Source organism: Bombyx mori, chromosome 1, assembly GCF_030269925.1.
Source record: "Bombyx mori chromosome 1, ASM3026992v2".
NCBI classification, from domain to species: Eukaryota; Metazoa; Arthropoda; class Insecta; order Lepidoptera; family Bombycidae; genus Bombyx; species Bombyx mori.
The window spans coordinates 18,154,203-18,176,910 of NC_085107.1; the positions used below are offsets into that span (position 1 = coordinate 18,154,203).

At 35.8% G+C, this 22,708-nt stretch overlaps 1 protein-coding gene across 2 annotated transcripts in view; it reads right to left on the reverse strand.

Annotated features, from left to right (window-relative positions):
* Positions 1-9,582: 9,582 nt before the first annotated feature.
* LOC110386417 (succinate dehydrogenase cytochrome b560 subunit, mitochondrial) overlaps positions 9,583-22,708 on the reverse strand; it is a 40,390-nt gene continuing 27,264 nt past the window's right edge. The window contains exons 3-4 of one of the 2 annotated variants that reach the window (XM_021352539.3): positions 16,382-16,556; positions 9,583-11,572 (exon numbers count right to left, since the gene is read on the reverse strand). In XM_021352539.3, the coding sequence (XP_021208214.1) occupies positions 11,461-11,572; positions 16,382-16,556 (287 nt within the window). In that variant the 3' untranslated portion in view covers positions 9,583-11,460. Of the gene's footprint in view, positions 11,573-15,929; positions 16,070-16,381; positions 16,557-22,708 lie in introns of those variants that run through there. The other variant, XM_062670721.1, reaches the window with a different exon arrangement.

Sequence of the window (22,708 nt, forward strand, 5' to 3'; positions counted from 1 at the left end):
ATCGTAAGAATCAGAAGACAGAGAATATTAAAGGTGAGTGCATTAATTTTTTTTTTCTAAAAACTTTTTAAAAGCCATGCGTTTAAAAATTCTGTTAATAAAGAATAAAAAATATTTTAACTTAATAATAAATAAAAAATAAAATGTGATTTAGAAATTATAATAGAACATAAATAATTAAACATAAACTTCACTGTAAAATATTAATTGATACTAAATAATAATTTACATTGGTACATTCTAAAATATTTCGGCTTACGCAATCATATTTCCTAAGATGACCTTCGAAAAACCAAATAAACAGGATTTTTAATAATTAATTTTCGTCCATTTTCAGTAATGCATGACAAATAATATTTACTATTTGCAAAAAAAAATACGAAAAATTATTTGTAATTTTCAGACAGAATTTTTCGAAAAAAAATTTTTTTTCTTACTATATTACGCTTTTAATATAGTTAAAAAATAGCATAAAATATAATTATTATAAGGGAGTTTTAATTCGAAATTTACTCTTTAGTAAAATAGCGCATTCGCTAAATAAAAAAATCTCAAAAACAATGCTTAAAAACTCTTAACAGCATGCAAAAAACCTTCTTTTAATTATGAAAAAAACGATCAAGGTGTTTTGCTTATGCGAATTTATTCACTGTTAATTTCTATTTCTAATCTATCTCGGGCTTTGCTTTGACCTTTTCTATGACATAACGGAACAGACTTATTTTTTTAAATTTGCTATGCTCTTTTCCTTCGTCGTGTAAAAAAATCTTTCTTGTAGCAGCCATAAAAGAATCAAATTTTCCTTTGACTAGTGTCATAATTATCATATCGACGCTTGAAAGGAAAACGTGACTAAGCGACAATTACTGCTTTGTACATAAATGATAGGCAATAAGCATATTCGATGCGCAAAAAATATATATTTCTAGGTCTATTAAAATCATTTCAATCCTACAGCTAGATTCGTTAAAATAGATTTTTTTTCAGGTATATCAACTCTAAATTAGTCTACTGTAAAGTTCACGCATTGTCGCTTAGTCACGTTTACCTTTCAAGGGTCGATACTTACTTATATGAGCAAACTAGCACACGACCCTACAGGGGCCGGAGCAAATACACATGTCGCCTAAGTTGAAATCCAAAATCTTGTACCTATATCATAAGTATAGAGATAGATAGTCAGCGGTATTTTACTGAAGTTTGAAGGGTGGGGCAGCCGTTGTAACTATACTTGAGACCTTAGAATTTATATCTCAAGGTGGGTGTCGCATTTACGTCGTAGATGTCTATGGGCTCCAGTAACTACTTAACACCAGGTGGGCTGTGAGCTCGTCAACCCACTTAATCAATAAAAATAAACAAATTAAATGCCAATACGTTGAATCCAGACTTGAGTACCCTTGACCGTTTTTTATGGTAATAATAATATGACCATATAACGTATATAATCTGTTTTTCTTCTTTTTCTCAATAGCGTAATTGTTGAGAAAGTGGTCATAATCAATGTAGCCTTGGAGAGGGTAGATCTGATGCGTCTTACACTGCTCCGTGATCTCTCGGTGTTTGAGGCCATTCTTGGGGTGGTTTGAAGGGTCTGCCACTGTAATCCTGATTTGATCGGTCCACCGCATCGTCGATATTCCTTAATTTGACGAAGACTCTTCATATTAACTCATAACACATTAGTATAGAGTATTGCAGTATGGAAATTGGCATTTCTATGGCTAAAACGCTCACAACAGGCCTTACGACTGATACCTAAGGATACCAGGGAAAGAATAGGGTCATTTAGTTCGTAAATTAATGTGGAGATATAATATTATGGGTGGATGAAAAGAAGACCGGGCTTAGTGGGAGAGATTGCACAAGAACACAAAATTATAGCTTGATGATGACAGAAATGATGACAGTATCATAAGTTCTTGTCGTAGCCCGAGGAGTTGCCTACTATTGCCGAGTATTTGGTCGATAGAATTCAGTCATTTAGTTACATCCTCTGGCCCAAATAGATTTCGTTTTCTAATATTTTATTTCCTTAAAAAAAAGAACTAAAGCGTTTTATTACCCATAATTATTAGTTATTGACGTCTAAATTACCTAGTTAAAATAGTTTCGTATAAGCTAAATTTCGCCAAAACATTCTCGGTCAATTTCTGCGTCCCACCCTTTGGAGGGACTAAAAAAAAATCAATAAAACGGATTAGTGAGAGGGGCGGTAACAGGGGTTACGGCTCTTTGATAAGTCAGCACGCAATGATACTCAAGTCTAAATACACAATTTTGAACGTTATATTTTATATATAAAAATAGAGATTACAGCTGAAACGGTCAGACAACTTCGCCAAATAACGCGATGATAAGCGCCCATTTAGAAATTAGAGAACATAGCGTAGATGTCATCACCTGCGCGGCCAAAATTTCATTTCTATTTTATTAGATACCTCCCGCACCGTTAAACCAGAACTCATGACTGCTCACATGTACGTACTTACAACGCCTTACCACTAAAGTTACATTATTTACAAGATGTCTTTTCATCATCGTCAAAGTACATCGGTAATGTCATCGATTAATATGTTTAAGATTCGAAGCCTTAGTTGTATATAGATTTTGAGCCGTTGAAACCGGAATCGATGCTGTTGAGATCTATCTACGGAATCACAAACATAACCTACTAAATCCATCACAAGATTTTGGGTTGGATTTCTTTGTATGTAGTATTAAATTCGCGCAACACACCTTTTTTTTAATCCATTGCCATCCCTCAACTTTTGTAAGAATCAGCTTAGAATATTTGAATTTTTTTTTTATTGCTTAGATGGGTGGACGAGCTCACAGCCCACCTGGTGTTAAGTGGTTACTGCGGAATTTCTCTTTGTCTCGCTTGAACTATTTCATATTTCCCTGGAGTGATTAACTTCCGGCTTCTATAGACATCGTTTACGGCGCTATCTCTGAGATCTTGTCCGACGCTATTCAACTGACGGAAATTGTATTCGCTTCGGCCTTTGTGATCACGCTGAGCTATCAGTAAATCGTATCCCATGTTACAACAGGCTGTACGTACTCTTCCGTTGCTGAGATTCAATTTACACTAAAATATCTCTAAAATATTTCTGCCTCCTACACTGCCTATGCTTTTTTTTTCATCGAGTATTCCAACAGTTTTTTTTTTGAAATCAGAAGGATCCTGCCACTGCTGTTTGAAGTTTCAATTAAACTATTGAAGATTCAAACTTTTGCGTTAGTCTTTACAGATATTAGAAGATACAGGTAGTTTATATACATTTTATATTAATTGAAAAATACACACATCTATATCGCTAAATGTCAATTTTCAAATACAATTACAAAATTTAAGTTAATAGTCATTTAATTAAAAACGTGATGTGCTAAAATTCAAGTTTGTAAATTAAAGATAAAGTAATTTAATCAATATTTTTATTGCTTAGATGAGTGGACGAGCTCACAGCCCACCTGGTGTTAAGTGTTTACTGGAGCCCATAGACATCCACAACCTAAATGCGCCACCCACTTTGAGATGTAAGTTCTAAGATCTAAAGTATTGTTACAACGGCTGCCCTGCCCTTCAAACCGAAACGCATTACTGCTTCACGGCAGAAATAGGCAGGGTAGTGGTACCCACCCGCGCGGACACACAAGAGGTCCTACCACCAGTAATTACGCTAATTATAATTTTGCGGGTTTGATTTTTATTACACGATGTTATTCCTTCACCGTGGAAGTCAATCGTGAATAATTGTTAAGTACGTATTTCATTAGAAAAATTGGTACCCGCCTGCGGGATTCGAACATCGGTGCATCGCTAGATCCGAATGCACCGGACGTCTTATCCTTTAGGCCACGACGACTATAAAATGTATGTACACCATACAGATACTTCGCGTATACCTGATAATTAACTTTGTACACAATTAAATTTATATCTTATTCGATGAAAAATGATAATATAAGCTTACCATTACCTAATACGATCCTTTAAGAAAGAAGAAAATCGACTTCCACAGAGTAAACTGGTAATAGCTTAAACGTAGTCGAAATTTATTAAATTGGATTATTTACAATAATTCAAAAACTATTGGTCAGACCTTGATCAAACTTAAACGCAACCGCATGAAAAGTTCACTTGATCAAAATTTTTATAAAAAATTCCTCATAACAACAACACACTTAAAAAAGAAAAGTTCAGTTGAATTATAAGTATTTACCTACTAACTTCCCACGGTAGCCAGCATAATATTAAAATGTCGGCGAATAGCCCATCAGACCGTCGTCAGAAATAATGATTAAAGAAAGAAATAAAGATTTATTAAATTTACGAATCGCGAAAACCGAAAAAAAATAAACTTTAATGACCTCCTCATTTTTAGCATTCGGGTAAAAAATAAACCTAAATAACGCTACGTGACAAAACCATTTCTGGCACTGCTTACAGTGATGCTTATAAATTCAAACATCAGATCTGTAGCCCACTCGTAGACATACGTAGGCTTAGTGCTACGCTGATTATTTGTCTACAAGCTGACTACGAGATTCGACTGAAGTCTATAAAAGTTGTTTTTAGTGCCCTAGAGAGATAAGAGAGACAAGACGAGACTATTGACAAGCTTACGGACCAAACGACGGCTAGTGGTTACCGTCGCCCATGGACATCACTGGTCAGGGTAGCAGTCAAGTCTCTGCCTATCACCGAAGATTTTGCGCAGAGGAGTAGTTGCATTCCAGGGTATGTGACAGTAATTATCTCTAAAAACACAGTGTCGATCTCTTCTGACAAATCTTGACTTTGTTGTAAAAGAAGATGGCAGAATCATCCTAAATTATTCCACAGAATACTTTCTACCATATGTTCGACAGACGGTACTCTGTGTATAGAGAAAAAAAAAACATTCCAAGATTCAACCATGACGCCGCATTTACGCCCAACCACAGGGAACCAAAATGAGTAAGGCCACATACCGCTTGAAACTTTATTCGAACAAATATAAAGAATGTGCTTGCATTCTTTTTTTAATTAACACATCCAGCTCACGAACCCAATATTACACTTCATTACAATTGATACAGAAATAAAATTTACGCGAGCTGTAAGAATTCGACTTAGGGAAATTCGTGAGAAGCAGTAGTATTTTCATTGAATAATTATTACGGTTGGAAATTGAGGTTGTTTTCTTGGAAATCAGGGGTTCGGGAGTACATGACCTCTGAGGGTGGCCATCGTGGGCGACTCTGTCGGAGTAAGACTTGAATTCAGGTCAAGGCCAATTACTGCTCCTGCATTTTGGTTTCTAAAATTATTAATTCGTTCGATTGAAAATTGAACTAAAGTTTATTTGTTGCTTTGGATATTTAAAACATCATTTCATTCATCGTTTCATTGGCGAATGTTTATGATAATAGTATGCTGTGTGCTTAGTGAGATTTTTTTTTACGTTCTCGATAGCGTAAAAGTTAGCTCACATTTAATTTTGTATGGAATGGGATCATTTGCGTATGTTTGCCGCTAGGGGCTGTTATATATTCCTACCGAACCCTAAACTGCTGACACCCTCGAACCGCTGACTAGACGGTCCGAGGTAGAGACTTGATAGGAGACCGGAGAACATTCAGTAGTCAGTGAACTGTGTTAAGGTACGGGTGCGGCTGCCGGGATTACTCTGAGAGTCATTATCCATATTGTTCAAAATCCAATAAATAGTTGTATCCTGAGAGTTTTCCTTTTTTAAAACGACCTCAGAGAGAATTCCCATAACAGGGCGCTGTTCCAATTGCATACAAAATTGGCTTAACTTTTACGCTATCGAGAACGTTAAAAACTAAGCACACTGATGTATTAATTTACTTAAAGGATGCGTTTATTCTCAGTTTAAAGTTAGCACTCGTCTGATGTCAACTTATATTTATACTATTTTGTTTCACTATTAAAGTTTGGAATAGCTGTATTCTCGAAAATATGTCGCGATTTTTTATCAATAGTGATGGAAACAATTTGTAATTATTGAGAAAAATACTAGGACCAGTTCGGAAAGAAGGCGGTTCTTGGCACGTCCGGAAAAATAAGGACGTGGAGAGGCTTTTTGGTGAGCCAAATATTCTGAGGGAGATGAAGGCACGGAGACTCGGATGGCTCGGGCATGTAGTACGTATGGAGCAGGATCGGGCTGTGAAACGGGTGTACGCGGGTGTACCGGAGGAACGTCACTCCGTAGGTAGGCCCAAGTACCGCTGGTCTGACGCTGTGGAAGGAAATTTACGGGAGCTCCAAGTGTCGGACTGGCAAGGTGTTGCGCAGCGCCGGGATGAATGGCAAAGTTTGTTGTCGGAGGCCAAGACCCACTTCGGGGTCATAGCGCCAGCTCAGTAGTAGTAGTAGTAGTAAGCTATCGGATCCTAGCGTTTTCTGTATACACGCGTATTAAACGCGTCAGTGGCCTCTGCGTAAACGTTCCGTATGAAAAATCGATTTCCCGAACAAACAGCGAAACTGGCTCCAGTCCTGTAGGCTTCTTACAGTTTTTCGTGTATATTTCGTGTTTGACAACGTTTATTCCATCATGTTTTTTATTACTTTACCAAACAGGCAGGGTTTAAGGGCACTTGAAATGTAATTTTGTATATAGGCAGCGGCTTGGCTCTGCCCCTGGCATTGCTGACGTCCATGAGCGACGGTGACCACTTACCATCAGGTGGGCCGTATGCTCGCCTGCCTACAAAGGCAATAAAAAAAATGTACACAGTGTGCAAGAGCTATTACAATATGCTTTATATTTTTGTTCACGACTCAGGGTACATGTTAAACCTTATGTTAGCTAATGACTCCACATACCAGGGTATTTAGGTATAGAGACATGACGTAAAATTTACAATTCTATTAATCTATATATATAAAAATGAATTGCTGTTCGTTAGTCTCGCTAAAACTCGAGAACGGCAGTACCGATTTGGCTAATTTTAGTCTTGAATTATTTGTGGAAGTCCAGAGAAGGTTTAAAAGGTAGATAAATATGAAAATGCTCGGAATTAAATAAAAATAACATTTTTGTTTTCCCTTTGATGTGTCCCAGTCGGACGGATTCGTTTTTTTTGTTGCAAGTTTATTTTATACAAAAGCTTAGGACTTTTATTTATAGATTGAGGCACTACGAAGTCTGCCGGGTCAGTTAGTCTTTAATAAAAGTTGTCCTATTAATCGAACCTAAAAGCATGAATACTTTATTTTATAAGAAATAGGCGAGATTGAATTGGAAGAAATATTACTGTGATTAAATCAATAAACACAGTGATATCGTTTGATTTCAATCGGTATAACTTTGCGATTTATATTTTTAATCTAAATTCCAACAATACGCCCGACCATTAGTTTGTTTTTTTAATAATTACATTTGAAAGCATATTTTTTTAGCAGTTTCATTTCAGACGCAATTCTGTTACTTTGTGTTCAAAGTTTTTCGTGAACACGTCTCAAGTATGTATAATATTTACACAGGATAATGTTAAATGCCTCAGAATCCATCAAAGCGAAGTGGCTTGTCTGCACTATGCGTTTTGGCTATTAAGCAATAGACGCTTGAGATTAGCTTAAAAAAATCCCAAAAAAAAAAAACCTCGAACAGAACAAAAAATACTGTGGAAAAGTTGCATGAAAACTCACAAATTTTATTTATTATTCACTTGACTGTAATTACCTCGTAAATATTGCTTCAGTCATTAACTGCATAACAATCGTGTTGAAGTATAGTGGGTGGTCGGTATAATCCAATAACGTGCCATCGTGGGTGTGAAATTAATTGTGTTTTAAATGGATAACTTTATCGGATAGCGGTACTTATTGAATTTTACAGTACGTTAGCGTTGCATTCTTGACTATTATTCGTCGATTAGCTTATTAGTAATTATTGTAAAGTCGGCGGAATAAAGCAATGTGCCTGAATCGATTGCATAAATGACGTTAGTGGTTGAACATCATCCAACCTATATCTGTCAAGTAGTAATCAAGATTGTAATTAGGTCATATTTAGTATACTATATATCTATATATAAAAGAACGTCGTGTTAGTTACACCATTTATAACTCAAGAACGGTTGAACTGATTTAGCTGAAAATTGGTGGGGAGGTTTTATCACGTTCCCGCGGGATGTGACATAAAACGTGGTATAACAAAACGCAACTGATATGGAATAACAAAACGCAACTGACAGCTAAACGTAATGTAGTCTATGGTTAATTAAAGTAGAATTTTGGAGTTGACCGGTTGATGTGTTTGTTTCGAGTTTCTATTAGCTTATTGTGCCGAGATAGGTAATCATTAAGAAAGCCATGCCGCGATCATCACGATCAAATCTTTCCCGACGAAGCCGTAATGCAACTAGGATTCGAAACATTGCGAGTGAAAGGACTGAAGAAGAACAAGAAATAAAAATATAATAAGAATAATAATAACAACTAAAATGCATGGCCAATAAATTGAATCATAAATCATTAAAATACTTGCTTTTTTAATGTACATTAATTATCCAAATAAAAAATTGACTTTAATAAAATCTAAAGTCTGCTCATTTATTGCCTCTAAGGCGGAACAAAGTTCGCCGGGTCACCTAGTGATAGATAGATGCGAAAAATGTTCAAAGTAACATTTACTAATAAAATTTCCTTTTTTTTGTCTTCAAATTCATTTTGGATATTTGATGGACTCCGGTGGCGGAAAACTCAATGGTATAGGTGATATCATCGACATTTATGTCAATAAAAATGTGTTCGTTTATTATGAGCGCGAATCCACATTCCGAGTAAATAAGTTATTATAATATAATAATACGCTTATATTTTTGGTAAAAATACCATATCCGAGATGACCTGCCATCTGTTTTTAATGTAGCAACCATTTGACTGGAATTCGTCGCTGATATCCAGAAAAATTGCGCTAATCCACAATTAATTCTTTAATATACTTGATTTGGCAATCCACCATATGCCTTTTAAATGTACTCTTTTCCATGCATCCGATTGACTTGAAACTTGGTATCATGTAGAAAATACATGTAGGTATTTAATGGATAGGCTAATATTTATATGAGTGTTGGACTCCCTAATAATAATGACAATAAATAATAATGTTAATTTTAAATGCCCAGCGAAGCGGGCGAGTACGGCTAGTCACTTTATATGTACCGCAAACATTTCTGATGGACACAAGTAACGTTGTCTGCTCATATTGGAAATGGCCGAAAAATTTAAAATATAATCCTGTACATTCTTAAAAATATATATTCAAGATTAGTATTAGTAGTAAGCCTAATTTAATCTGATACTACTATATAGTAATTATTATAACTAGTGCTGGAAGAACATATACTACTACACCGGCAAGAAAATGTGACTGATTACGCGATAATAGCGCATTATTAGTTGGTAGTTCTGTTCATTACTCTTTGAATAAATCACCGAATTGAAAACAATTTATTTTATTTCGCTACAGCCTGTTTCGCTATCAATACCAGACTTTCTTGTAGTCAAATACAGTTATATTTAAAAAACGAATCTATTAATTGAAACAAAACAGAAAAACAATAGAAAATTTAATTAATTTGTGGTTCATATAAAGAAACGCCTCTGTATTTTTTTAAAATTAAAAGAATGCGTCAAGAAATAAATAAATAGCTCGTTATTGTTTTAATTCAATAGTCGAATAGGAAGTCATCGTTTCACAGCATTTTTTCTTTTGTTTTAAATGAATAACATTGTGAATTAATGCGGGCCCGAGAATTGTTTTTTTTAATTGCTTACATGAGTGGACGAGCTCACAGCCCACCTGGTGTTAAGTGGTTACTGGAGCCCATAGACATCTGCAACGTAAATGCGCCACCCACCTTGAGATATAAGTTCTAAGGTCTCAGTATAGTTACAACGGCTGTCCTACCCTTCAAACCGAAACGCATCACTGCTTCACGGCAGAAATAGGCAGGGTGGTGGTACCTACCCGCGCGGACTCACAAGAGATCCTACCACCGGATTTGTATTATTATGGATATGCCTTTATTTATGAAAACGTTTATGAATTTTCGATGGAACTCGCTTCCTGGTGTTAGCCGGTTACCGGAATCCTTAAAAATCGCAACGTGAACGCCTTAAGTGACAAACGTGTTGTGTCAAGGATGTCCCGCATTTAATTTTTTTCATTTTTCATTTTACTGATGAAACCGTTTTATATCTCCGAGATACTCAATACTGACTTATTTTAGAGTGCGTACACTAGTGCCGCTATAGAATATTTGTGAGTACAAGATTAAGGAATATTCTTAAGGAGGATTATTCTTTTGCTCATTAATGCGCTGACATTTTAAAACTTGCATCCTGTTTTAATAAATCAAGCACTTTAACTTCAATCAATTAGTGACAAAGGATAATCAAATGAGTTCATCAATTCGGATATCTTTTATTAAAATTATTTTATTAAAAATAATTTTATTAAAAATCGTCAATATTTTGACATTTAAAGGCGCATCTACGCGATTCCATCATTACATAACTAATAATTCCAATGTTTAAATGGCTTAGCACCTGTCGAAGCGAAACTAGCGAGCCAAAACAATTTATCGTGACTAAGATTGAAAACTCTCCAAATTTCAAATATGACTATAATGCTAATGCCTAGAACCTAGTTTTCAACAATATATACAAATAATTTAGACTACGTTCAGCCAAAGAATAATTAAAGAATTAATCTTGTACAGTTTTCTTCGAAAACGATGGCAAAAGATGAACAAATGACAATCATAAATTTTATTCGGCTTACCGATCCACACGAAAACTCTGCACTTTTTTTACTAACCGCTATTTTCACAAGTGTTCTTGAAGGGCTTTAAACTATTAGGGACGGTGAATACATTGAAATGCACAGATGACATTCGCTTATTGCGATTGTTTAACTAGGTATGTGACGTAGCCGGTCAATGAATCGGATGACTTCCACGACTTCGACTTGTGGAATGGGATTAAAATCGGATAAAATAAATGGCCAAACAAGTTCACTTCCCGTTATGACATTAAATAATTACTTAACGCAAAAGAAATAGATACTATCGACCAGTTTACCTTGGAGGTAAACTTGAGGAGTGAACAGTTAAATTTTAAATTTTTACATCGACGACTCAAAACCGGCCTCAACAAAATATCAGATAAACCCAAAAAAAATATCGTTTTAAGCATATTTTTTAAATTAATTGCATCGAGGTTTTGAAATGATTTTGAAAGTTACAGTATTTTATTGCCACTAGTAATTACATTTTCTAAAGTCAGCTTGTGTGAGGCACGAAATTATTATTATTAAAGCGAAAACCTCGGGAACCCTCGTTATCTAACCGCTGATATTCCGAATAGAGATACAAAAAAAGTTTTACAAATTTCAGTACAATACTAAATTTATAGTAAAGTTAACATGATTATAAAAAGGCAAAAAATATGACGATCACTCCGGTCAGCACAAAGGTCAAGTAGGCAGTGGCATAAACGTCTTTTAGGGACAACCATTTTCCCAAATTAAACATGCAGTATCTGTAATAAAGAAATATTTATTTGTCGTGGTATGTTAACTTGGATGACATACTAGTAATCGCGGCCTAAAAGATAAGCCGCCTGGTGTATTCGTATGGGGCGATACGGTTGCGACTGTGTTCAAATCTCGCTGGCAGGTACTATTTTTTCTAATGAAACATGTACTTCTTGTTCATGAATAACTTTCGCGATGAGGGAATAACATAGTGAGAGAAAAATGTAAACCGCCAAAAAAATTTCATTTGCGCCTTCATAATTGGAGTGAGCAAAGTTATGGCAACTTTGGTTTTAATTTTACTGGTGGTAGGATTTCTTGTGAGTCCGCGCGGGTAGGTACCACCACCCTGCCTATTTCTGCCGTGAAGCACTAATGCATTTCGGTTTGAAGGGTGGGGCAGCCGTTGTAACTATACTTGAGACCTTAGACCTACTATCTCAAGGTGGGTGGCGTATTTACGTTGTAGATGTCTATGGGCTCCAGAAACCACTTAACACCAGGGGGCTGTGAGCTCGCCCACTCATCTAAGCAATAAAAAAAAACATTTTCAAAGTCTATCGATATCACAACATGGATGAGGTTGTCCGCTTTGAGACCTGAGGCTAAAATCCCAATTATTAAATATTGCTGTCTTGTCAATCTCTTGAAACCAGAAAGAACGCATGTTTCGCGGCAGAAATGGACAGTATGGTGGTGCAAGTATGGTCGTATTCGAAAAATCTAAATTAAATATCGAGTGGTGAAAGGGTAGTTGGTTTAAGAGACATTTTTGAAACTTAACAGAAGAGCCATTGAAAGTTTAAATTTGGAAAAAATATCAAAACAAAAAACTTATTCAGCTATTTGAATGGAGTAAGCTCGGTTGAAGTTAAAAGGCTATTTATATTTAGTTTATGCGCTGTTTTTGAAACTTTACAGAAGAGCCATTAAAAAAGTTTAAATTTGGAAAAAATATCAACCGAAAAAAAAAACATCTTCAGCTATTCGAATGAAGTAAACTTAATTGAAGTTCAATTAAAGACATCGAGCTGTTGATGCTGGTACCAAATAAAACAGACCTTTAATTACAAAGATGAATGTCGCGTATTAAGCGAAACGAAAACCAAATTGCCTTTTATCCCTCGATATAATGACAGTAAAAAAACGCCAGATTGCACCGTAAAATTAGTTTTAATTATGTAAACGACTCGCGAAAACCAAAGAAGATATGAATCACTAATTAAACAAAGAATTTGTGGAAGGGGAATGGAGGTTTGCTTGCGCAGGTCATTAATTTTGACTTCGCTTCGTTCAGGGCACGTATTCGATACTTTGTACATTTCTTATTCAATTAGCGCGTATTATTTTCGAACACGAATTGGAATAGCCCAAGAGCCCGCGACAGCCAGACCTTCGTTATTTTATAAAAGCTGAAAGTTTCTCTGTGTATGTCTCCAACACAGGTAAGAACGACCCGCGATTATAGAGTTCCGATTGTGGTTACTTGGGCAGGTAACAGGCAGTAAAGGTATATAAAATAGTACCTTAAATTCGTTAAAGTATAAAGGTTTTTTTTTTTAATATTTACTCCAGAATATCTTTAGAAATCACGATATCCGTTGCCGGACACTTTTTCCAGTTGTTACCCCCTGCCAGACACCCTTAAACTTTAATAAATTTTAATTATACTTTCGTTATACTATAAAAGCTAAATTTTATATATGTTACTTAGGGACTTATAAAAATATGTTACCCCAAGAGCCGGACAGTTTTAATGGTTCTTACATCTTGCCAGACACATTGAGAGCCCGCTGTAGGTGCGAGCGCGAGGTAGCAACTGTTCAAGCGGGTGTGAGCGAGATAGAGTGCTTAGTCTATTGTGATCTTTTAAGATATCCAATAAAAAAATTATTTTATTACGTTCATAGCAATATTATAGAAAATAAAAAAGGTTATTTTAATATTATAAAGTACAAACAAAATATTACATGTCAAAGAAAAATATTTAATCGTTCTTATAATTTTCCTCATTGTCGTCGATATTGAACTGATGAATAAGGCGATATCAATATCGCCTTATTCAGTCGAGTCGGCCTGAGGGGCCTACGAGGGGGGGCATAGCTACTACCGTATCCGATTTGAGAGTACGAGCTAAGCGGTAGTAAGACCTTTGAGAGGGCGCGAGTCCTTCTAAGAAATCAGACCATCTGGCATCTCGGACTTCGGCGATGCGAGACTTTACGTCGCGTTGTAGGGCACGCATTGGAGTACGATTTTCCACTGTAGGATACCTATCGTAGGCACGGATCGAAGCGTTCTTAGCTCTAAGGAGTTCCCTAATATCGTCGGGCAATTTGAAGCGGTGAAGGAAGTCCTCCGCCACAACTTGCTTCGATGACCTATCTAATGTCGAGGTGATGTGTGACGTTACGATGTCTATGGCTTCAGCGGTATCCTGAGGAGAAGGGGTAGAGTCCGGGCTAAACGGGAGCGATGGTGGATCAGATTCAGCCAGGCTAATGCCCAGCGTGTGCCAATCCACCACAGTCCTCGTGACGGGAACGGAATCGGGAGCGCGACCGAGCTTCATAATGACGGGGCGGTGGTCTGAATCTAACTCTAAAACTACTTCGATCGAGTGTAAGCGCAGAGTTACGTTTTTTAATAACGCTATGTCGAGTATATCCGGGCGATGCGCAATATTTAGCGGGTAGTGAGTCGGGGTTAGCGGAGCGATGATATCGAAGGCGAGATCATCGACTAACGCGTCGAGCCGCCTGCCATTAGGGGTTGTGGTGTGTGAGTTCCACCTGTTCATAGGCGATATTGATATCGCCTTATTCATCAGTTCAATATCGACGACAATGAGGAAAATTATAAGAACGATTAAATATTTTTCTTTGACATGTAATATTTTGTTTGTACTTTATAATATTAAAATAACCTTTTTTATTTTCTATAATATTGCTATGAACGTAATAAAATAATTTTTTTATTGGATATCTTAAAAGATCACAATAGACTAAGCACTCTATCTCGCTCACACCCGCTTGAACAGTTGCTACCTCGCGCTCGCACCTACAGCGGGCTCTCAATGTGTCTGGCAAGATGTAAGAACCATTAAAACTGTCCGGCTCTTGGGGTAACATATTTTTATAAGTCCCTAAGTAACATATATAAAATTTAGCTTTTATAGTATAACGAAAGTATAATTAAAATTTATTAAAGTTTAAGGGTGTCTGGCAGGGGGTAACAACTGGAAAAAGTGTCCGGCAACGGATATCGTGATTTCTAAAGATATTCTGGAGTAAATATTAAAAAAAAAAACCTTTATACTTTAACGAATTTAAGGTACTATTTTATATACCTTTACTGCCTGTTACCTGCCCAAGTAACCACAATCGGAACTCTATAATCGCGGGTCGTTCTTACCTGTGTTGGAGACATACACAGAGAAACTTTCAGCTTTTATAAAATAACGAAGGTCTGGCTGTCGCGGGCTCTTGCTCTAGAATATTCATTTAGCGTGTGGTGAGTTGAGTCAAAAAATGTCTTTATCGATAACAACATCAGAGTATGGAGCGGTACTTAAACAATGTAGGCTACAAATTCTCATAGAGAGTTATTAAATTAAGTATGATCATCAATTAAATAAGTGCATCAGCAAAAACTCGTCATTGTTCGCAAAGCGAAACAATGGAAAAACGACATTTTTGTCGAGTGGCTCATCAACGCCAAACTCAGAGAGCTCAGCACGAGGGTCCCACTTCAAGTGTCATGCTTCAGAGGTCTTTCTAACAAGGGTCTTTCATTAAAACTTTTATATTCCATTCATTTAGTTATGTACATCGTACCGTTGAAGACTGAGCCGTTGAAGAGAAGCTAAGTATGCATTAAATTTTATTTGCAGAGAGGTCTCAGATTAGGCTAGGTGTTATTCGTAGAAGGTGACGCCGCGAATCTATTTGTAGTATTGACCGCGGGAAGCGGATACCCCCTACTCTGTGCGACTGGAGTACAGATGTCGGGTGACGGACTACAAAGGGGATTGCTTAGTGGGTAGGACCCTTAAAACATCCTTGGGTCGTGGTTCGCTCCCACCATCTGCAGACCGTCAAGACTAATAAACACGGCGCACATCTAGGCCCGGAAACCTCGTGAGGTTCAGCCTTATGCCCGAAAAAAACTGTTATATTAATCCATGGTACTGATAAAGAGCGACGTCGCACTACATGCTATGTCTCGCTACGACTGCCAACTCTTATTTTTCGATTCGTCTTAAGTCATTATTTTTCGTCAAAAACAAATGATTGTATAACGTATTGAAGAAAGTTCAAGTTGTTTCTCATCATCATAGTCGGTTGCTCTTGGCAAAGCGGTCGTGGTCATGTGGAATTCTTGCTTATTAAAGCCTTGACTGATGATTTCCATAGCTTGCGAACCGAGGCCTGGCGCACGCACTTGTTAAGTGGGGTTTCAGTAAGGTCTTTGGATCAGTTGTTTCTAAACGGTCTGATATCCTAGGAGCGTCACATGGCGCGTTAGTTTTATTATTTCGTACGATGTTTATACACAGAAGAATGCTAGCACATACGCAATTGAACAGTTTTATAAAAAAACCTGAATTGGTGGCGTGGGAAATATTTCTAATTGGCATTGAAGTTTTCAAAACTGCGGACGGAATACAACAAATGAGAGGGATATATAGAAGAAAAACACCATATTGAAATCACTTTTAGTCAACCCTAACAAATTAATTTCTGCTTTATACGATCTTTTGGGGTTATATTAGTAGAATTTCTTGTCATTATTGTACGTTTTTGATGTTTTACCTAATCCCGTTAAAGTAATGAAATCCGAACGGCAATCCCACTAATAGCTTGAGTATGAAGATCGTGGTTTTCGACAGATCCAAGCTTTGTATTATCGAGACGTATGTTTCTATTCCGTTGGGTAAGAACAGTGTGGCACCAGACAAAAGCAGAGCGTAGGCTGCTAACAATGTACCTGAAAACAATACGAGTATTATTATTTCAGAAGGCGACGTCGGGGAAAATGATATTTCTGGGGGAAAAGTGATTTTCAAGGCAAAGTTATATTCATCATAGTCTTTTACAATAGATTTATTAGTAGAGTGCACATAGGCTTTAGAATTAACTTAAATCTTAGTTTTTATGTTGCATTGCTTTTCAAATTAGGATGGGTACATATCTTGTTTTTGGTTCAGAAATAACTAATCGCAAAGTATAGTCTGTGTAAAAATGCGGTTGCTAGTAAAAATATTTTATAAGTTCCATAAGGTACATAAATGGAGCACATGACTTTTCCAAGTCGGATATCGGTAATTAATGACCTTCAGAACAAAATCCAGAATGCTATTCGATAATAATATGTAGTTCTCACGTGTCCATTAAATGAATAAAATTCTGTTATTTTATTATTTTACCTTTTGACACTTCTGTTCACTTATATGTCTATAGACCTCTAACTAAAGCCTTGTTCTGAACAATCAGAATCAAAATTTATAAATCAACTTTTAGATTGGTCAATCGAAGTTCAAGTTTCCGATAGTCTTAAGCATTATCTTAATGTTTACGATAATCTTAAAAAGAACTCGCACGATTCCATAAGATTCCAAGCACCTTACCGCCTTAGTTTCGAATTCTCTTTTCGTTTGCAATCGTCTTAGGATTTTTGGAATAAACTGATTCGTCCATATATCCTACGACATAATCAATTATATGTACTTTACACTATCCAACGCTGATCCATCATTACGTAAATATGCTAATAGTATAAGAGTAAGTTTTAATTTAATAATTACTATTCCGTAATATATAAGCATGTTTTTTTTGTGTTCTGAGTTGCTGCTGTATTTTGCAGAGTAGCTTATAGTCCGAATAGTATTGAGTGATCCATAGATATTAAAGCAACGTGAATGTCGTCACTCAGCTTGAGACATGAGGTCCGAGTCTCAATAGTATTGCATAACTCTCTCTTGTGAGTCCACACGGGTAGGTACCACCACTAGCACCATTTCTGCCGCGAAACAGTAATGCGTTTCGATTTAAAGGCAGCCGTTGTCCTATAGAACTGAAGCTTAGAACTCGTGTCTCAAGGTGGGTGGCGGCATTTATGCTATTGATGTCTTTGAGCTCCGGTAATAACTTAGCATTAGGTAGTCTTCACATTAGTAGGTGCGAATTCGTTTACCGCCTCATAGCAGAAATAGGCAAGATGTTAGTAGCACTCGCGCGACCTCAGAGTGCGGCATTTCTCCAGTAAGCGTTAGCAGTATGCCGTAGCAGTATGCCGATGCGATTTTAATGGGCAGCTATCACAGAACAATACATTAGACGGATGCCTAAATTACACCAAAGATATTTTTGAAATTTAGCCTGCCTATATACAAGTTTCAAACAATAAAATTCGGAACATCGGTCGTCGAGCGACTGAGCAACTTTTCCCCTTTCCCCTCTTTCCCTACAATCCCTTTGTATCAAAGGGATCTCCCCCCGAGGGATCTTCCTTTCTCCAAACAATATAATGCTGCTACCCATTATCTAGTTAATCCTTTACTTTCATAGTTTTTACTACACCCATGGGGAATAAGATGCTGTCTAGTCTGACATTATATATCCAGTTCGGTGAGGGTTTCTGGCGTATCACCCATAACGGCTGACAGGTATGATTCCAACAAATCGGTATACTCCAGCCACTCTTTCCACTTTCGCCACTACAAAATATGAGCGAATTTCATCACTAAATTATCAAAATATAATTTTAACATGTCACAAAAGTTAAAAAAACAAAGCAAGTTTCCCATTGCCAATGTTTCAAAATGCCTATGGTACCGTTGGAATTGATCCAAAAAAAGGACGCATTGCGGTCATTCATGTCGCAACATGGGACTAGGGGCGAACATAAAATAAAATCAAGAATAAACCGAACTTCTGCCCGACATTGACTACTACATATTATTCATATCTACACTATATATAGAAATATGTATGTATAAATAAAAACCATCAAAATTTATAGAGAAATTCAGAATTACCCAAGTTCTTAATTTAAATGTTTTATAAATAATAATGTGCAAAAATATTTTTAAAATTATATTCTCTAAATCTCTAAAGGTAGAATTTTGGCACCAGAGACTAGGCAGACGTAGAAAATTGTCCGCATTAACGTGAGGGACTTCTCCCTACGTTGATCAGTAGCGTTAAAACCACCGACGCGAATGGTTGTTCTCAATGGAAAACGTTTTCAACGTTGCGAAAATTTAATGTTTGCACTGCGGTGTCCCCACCCTCATCGTATAGCTGTGAGTATGTTTTCATTTTACAAAGTATACAGGTAATAACACGGTACATACATACGTTCCTACAAAGGCCCCGTGTTGTGCGAAAGCCGGCACAAAAAGTAGAGTAATTTTTCTGAGGAACGTTCTTAACTATGACTGCATTTATTTTTTACCTAATATGCATAAAATAAGTAGTTAAAATTCGGGTATTCCCATATATTACGTGTATATAGTGCATAATTTAATTCTCTTAATTATTTTTAACAACAATCTCGTTATCGTGTTGTAATAGTACCGTGTTATAAGAGGATTTTGGGGAATTTTTCTTTTTATGTTAGAGTAAAACCGTGTTGTAAAATACCGTGTTATATAGGAGGGTTACTTGTATTATATTATACAATATTTTAAAGTAGTTATAGCTGTAAGCGCAACGTGCCGATCTGATCGATTTGCCGAATTTTTTGTTAAATCCTTTTTTCTAATAGTCAAAAATGAGGTTTTCGGAGAAGAATAGTTAGCATAGTTACATATGAGGCTGGAATTATTCACATATTCCGCAAAAACCCACTCAAATTTAGTCAGAACACCTGTCACGGCAGCCAATAGTTTTAAATTTTTTTCAGTCGCTGTTGGGTTGTGCGCGTTTACGTAGCGGTTTTTATACGGTCTTTTTGTATGTAAGATGTAATATGAAATGTTGACTGGACATCAGAGACACAAAACCAGATGTCTAGGACAACATCGATCCAAATTATGATCAGTTCTCAAATATTTTGATTCTATTCGATAATTCTTAAATTTATAGAATTTAAATTAATAGAATTTCTTTAAAAATCTATCCGTAAATTAGAATCCACGGGATGGATATCCAAAAGAAAATACAAAAAACTACTCGAAAATTCGTAGTAAACAGTTTATTGCAAAAAAAAAAAACCAGAAGTGATATATCAAGACAATATATTTTTTAATAAGCATTAATTATTATCACACGAGGGACGTGGAACTTAGATTATAATATACAAATATATTTTTTTGGGATTAAGCGGTTATTAAAGTCTAGAGCACGGTCTAGAGGAACCACAGTTTGAATGCCAAACCGAGAGACATGTTGTTTGGTTGCGATTTGGGATCTTAACCGCTTCGTAATAAAGGCTATTCTGCACTAAAAGCAGATCAGTGATTTCTGTGCGGCAGGACCATGCAGGACTGTGATCTCTTTACAATTCAATAAAAACATCGAAAATGAAACCTATTACTGGAAGACCCTTTTTAAGTATGACATAACATTATTTTATTTAATTGTAATTTAAATGCTAAGATCGTAGCTTTTATTCTAAATACAATAAAACCAAGGCACGTTGTAGACGCTTGTGATTCTCTGTAATATCACAGATCAGCCGTCTACTAGAAGAGAAGCGACTTAATATTTATTACCTATATTACGAGTAAGTATACCATAATCTATGATTTTAAAATTGAAACTAACTTTACGGTTTAAAATCGCATTTCTGTCATATTATGAAAATTATCAGCACGATATTAATTGAATTGATCAATTTAATTGACTCCGTGGTGCAGTAGTTAGCGGTGCCGACGGTTACGCCAACGGTCGTGGGTTCGATTCCAACATCGGACAAACACTGTGTGGTGAACATGTTTGTTTCCTCTTTTTCTGAGTGTTGATTATCTATATATATAAATATTTAAGATATAAGTATATCAGTCTTTAGTACCCATAACACTGGGAATCCTAAATTGGGGCCGGACGACTGCGCGTGATTTGTTATTATTATTATTATTAATAACGCCAATGAAAAAGCGAGATTAAATCGTAAACATGATTTTAATTATGTTTACTGGCGAAAGGCAAAGAAAGATGCATATATGATTTTACGAATTACGAATAATTTACTTATTTCTCATCTCATACAATTATTAATTCATAAAGTTTTTTTTATGAATTTTAATTTACACTTCTTTATATACGTTATTAAAAAATCATAAAGTTTTTAATATATTTTTTTATGATTGAAGGATTATTGGGGGCCGTGGTGCCTTTCCAGTATCACCAAGACAGGTAGGCGAGTACGGACTCAAATGGGATTTTAATATTTGCGAGAATTATGACACAGCATCCGTTAGAATGAAACTAGACGTGTTATTAAAAAAAAAACATGTTTGCAATTCGCACGCAGTAGAAGCGAAACCTTTAAAAGTATTCTATTTCATTCTCTCTCGCAGGCTAATCCTACAGATGAGTCTCTCTTTATCTCTTTTTAGTGTCGCTCTTTGTTTCATCGAGTTTCAAATCATAATGATGTTGAATTAATATTCACTTCAACGAAATGAACAAGATGAAATTAGGCGTATTATTAAAAAAAATATAAAATATCAACCAAACAAAAAGAAAATGTGAATAGCTATTAATATGAAAGTTGTTTTTGGACTTATAAAAGTATCATATTATTTATTTGAATTTGATTCTACGAGTATTCATTAATTTGAATGCATTTAAGTTATATTGTAAACATTTTATATTTTATTTTAATAAATTTTATATGTATTTAAATGTAGTATTGTAGTATCATGTAACAAATCACTAAATATTTTCGCAAAAGTTTTCGGAATCATTTTATGAAACACTTCAAGAAGCACATGTGCTGTGACCTACATAATATGCTACATTGCAGTCAATGTGACCTAGAGTTCGTTGACCTCGGTCAGGTCACGAACTAAACGGCTTAAGCATTAATTACCCTTTAACACTGATGTGTTTCTATTATGGAGGGTAGAGTTGAAAACGCTGAATCTTTATCAAAATGTATCCATCAAAAACAAAAGTAAAATGGTCATATTTACTAATAAGCTTAATTCAAGCTTTTAGCAAAATGTATCTCTAGTTGCTAGAATGTAAGAAGTGTTCCGACAGTTTGTCTGTTCATAATTTTAACAAATTTAATTTTAAGATACAGCGAAATACAGCGTGATGCGCTAGGTTTTTTTTTCTTTCCATCTATTCTAATATCTTTGAGGGGTTATAAAATAAATTCTTCAAACGAGTAGGTGAGCTCACGGAGCTCTAACCTGAAGAATTTGCTAACAATAGCCCTAACAAGAGCAGTGCTTCGCAGAATCTACCACCGGATCGGAAACGCGACCCACTGAAAAGATCCGGTGCGAACTCCGTGGGCTGTATCTGAGGGCTCTAGGACTGAGATGAATGGAAACCTAATTTTTTCCAAGTATTTTAACTATCTCCAGATAGGGAATATCCTCAAAATCGATTCAATAGCTTAGTCGAAGGAAAGGTAACAAATAGGTGGAGTTACTTTCAATAGTAGTATATTTTCGCTATGTAACTTCTAATAACAAACGGTCTAAAAAGTAAATTCCAGAAATATCCAAATGGCCGTTCACGTTTTGCCGACAAGCGATTTTAATGAAATAAAGCCATATTATATTCTGCTCCAAATTAATCTTTGTATATCAGAGAAAACTACATCTGTCTTATTCTATATACATATCGACGCTTGAAAGGCAAACGTGACTAAGCGACAATGCGTGAACTTTACACTAGACTAATTTAAAGTTGAAATACCTGAAAACAACATTTATTTTAACGAATAGTAGAACCTAGCTAGTAGGTGTAGGATTGAAATGAATTTAATAGACCTAGAAATATATTTTTTTTGCGTGTCGAATATGGTTATTGCCTATCATTTATGTACAAAGCAGTTATTGTCGCTTAGTCATGTTTGCCTTTCAAGCGTCGATATGTAGTTACGAAAATGTAGCCGAATACAAAAACACATCGAAAATAATACTAACAATTGCTGATTTTTATTCTGTTACTCTA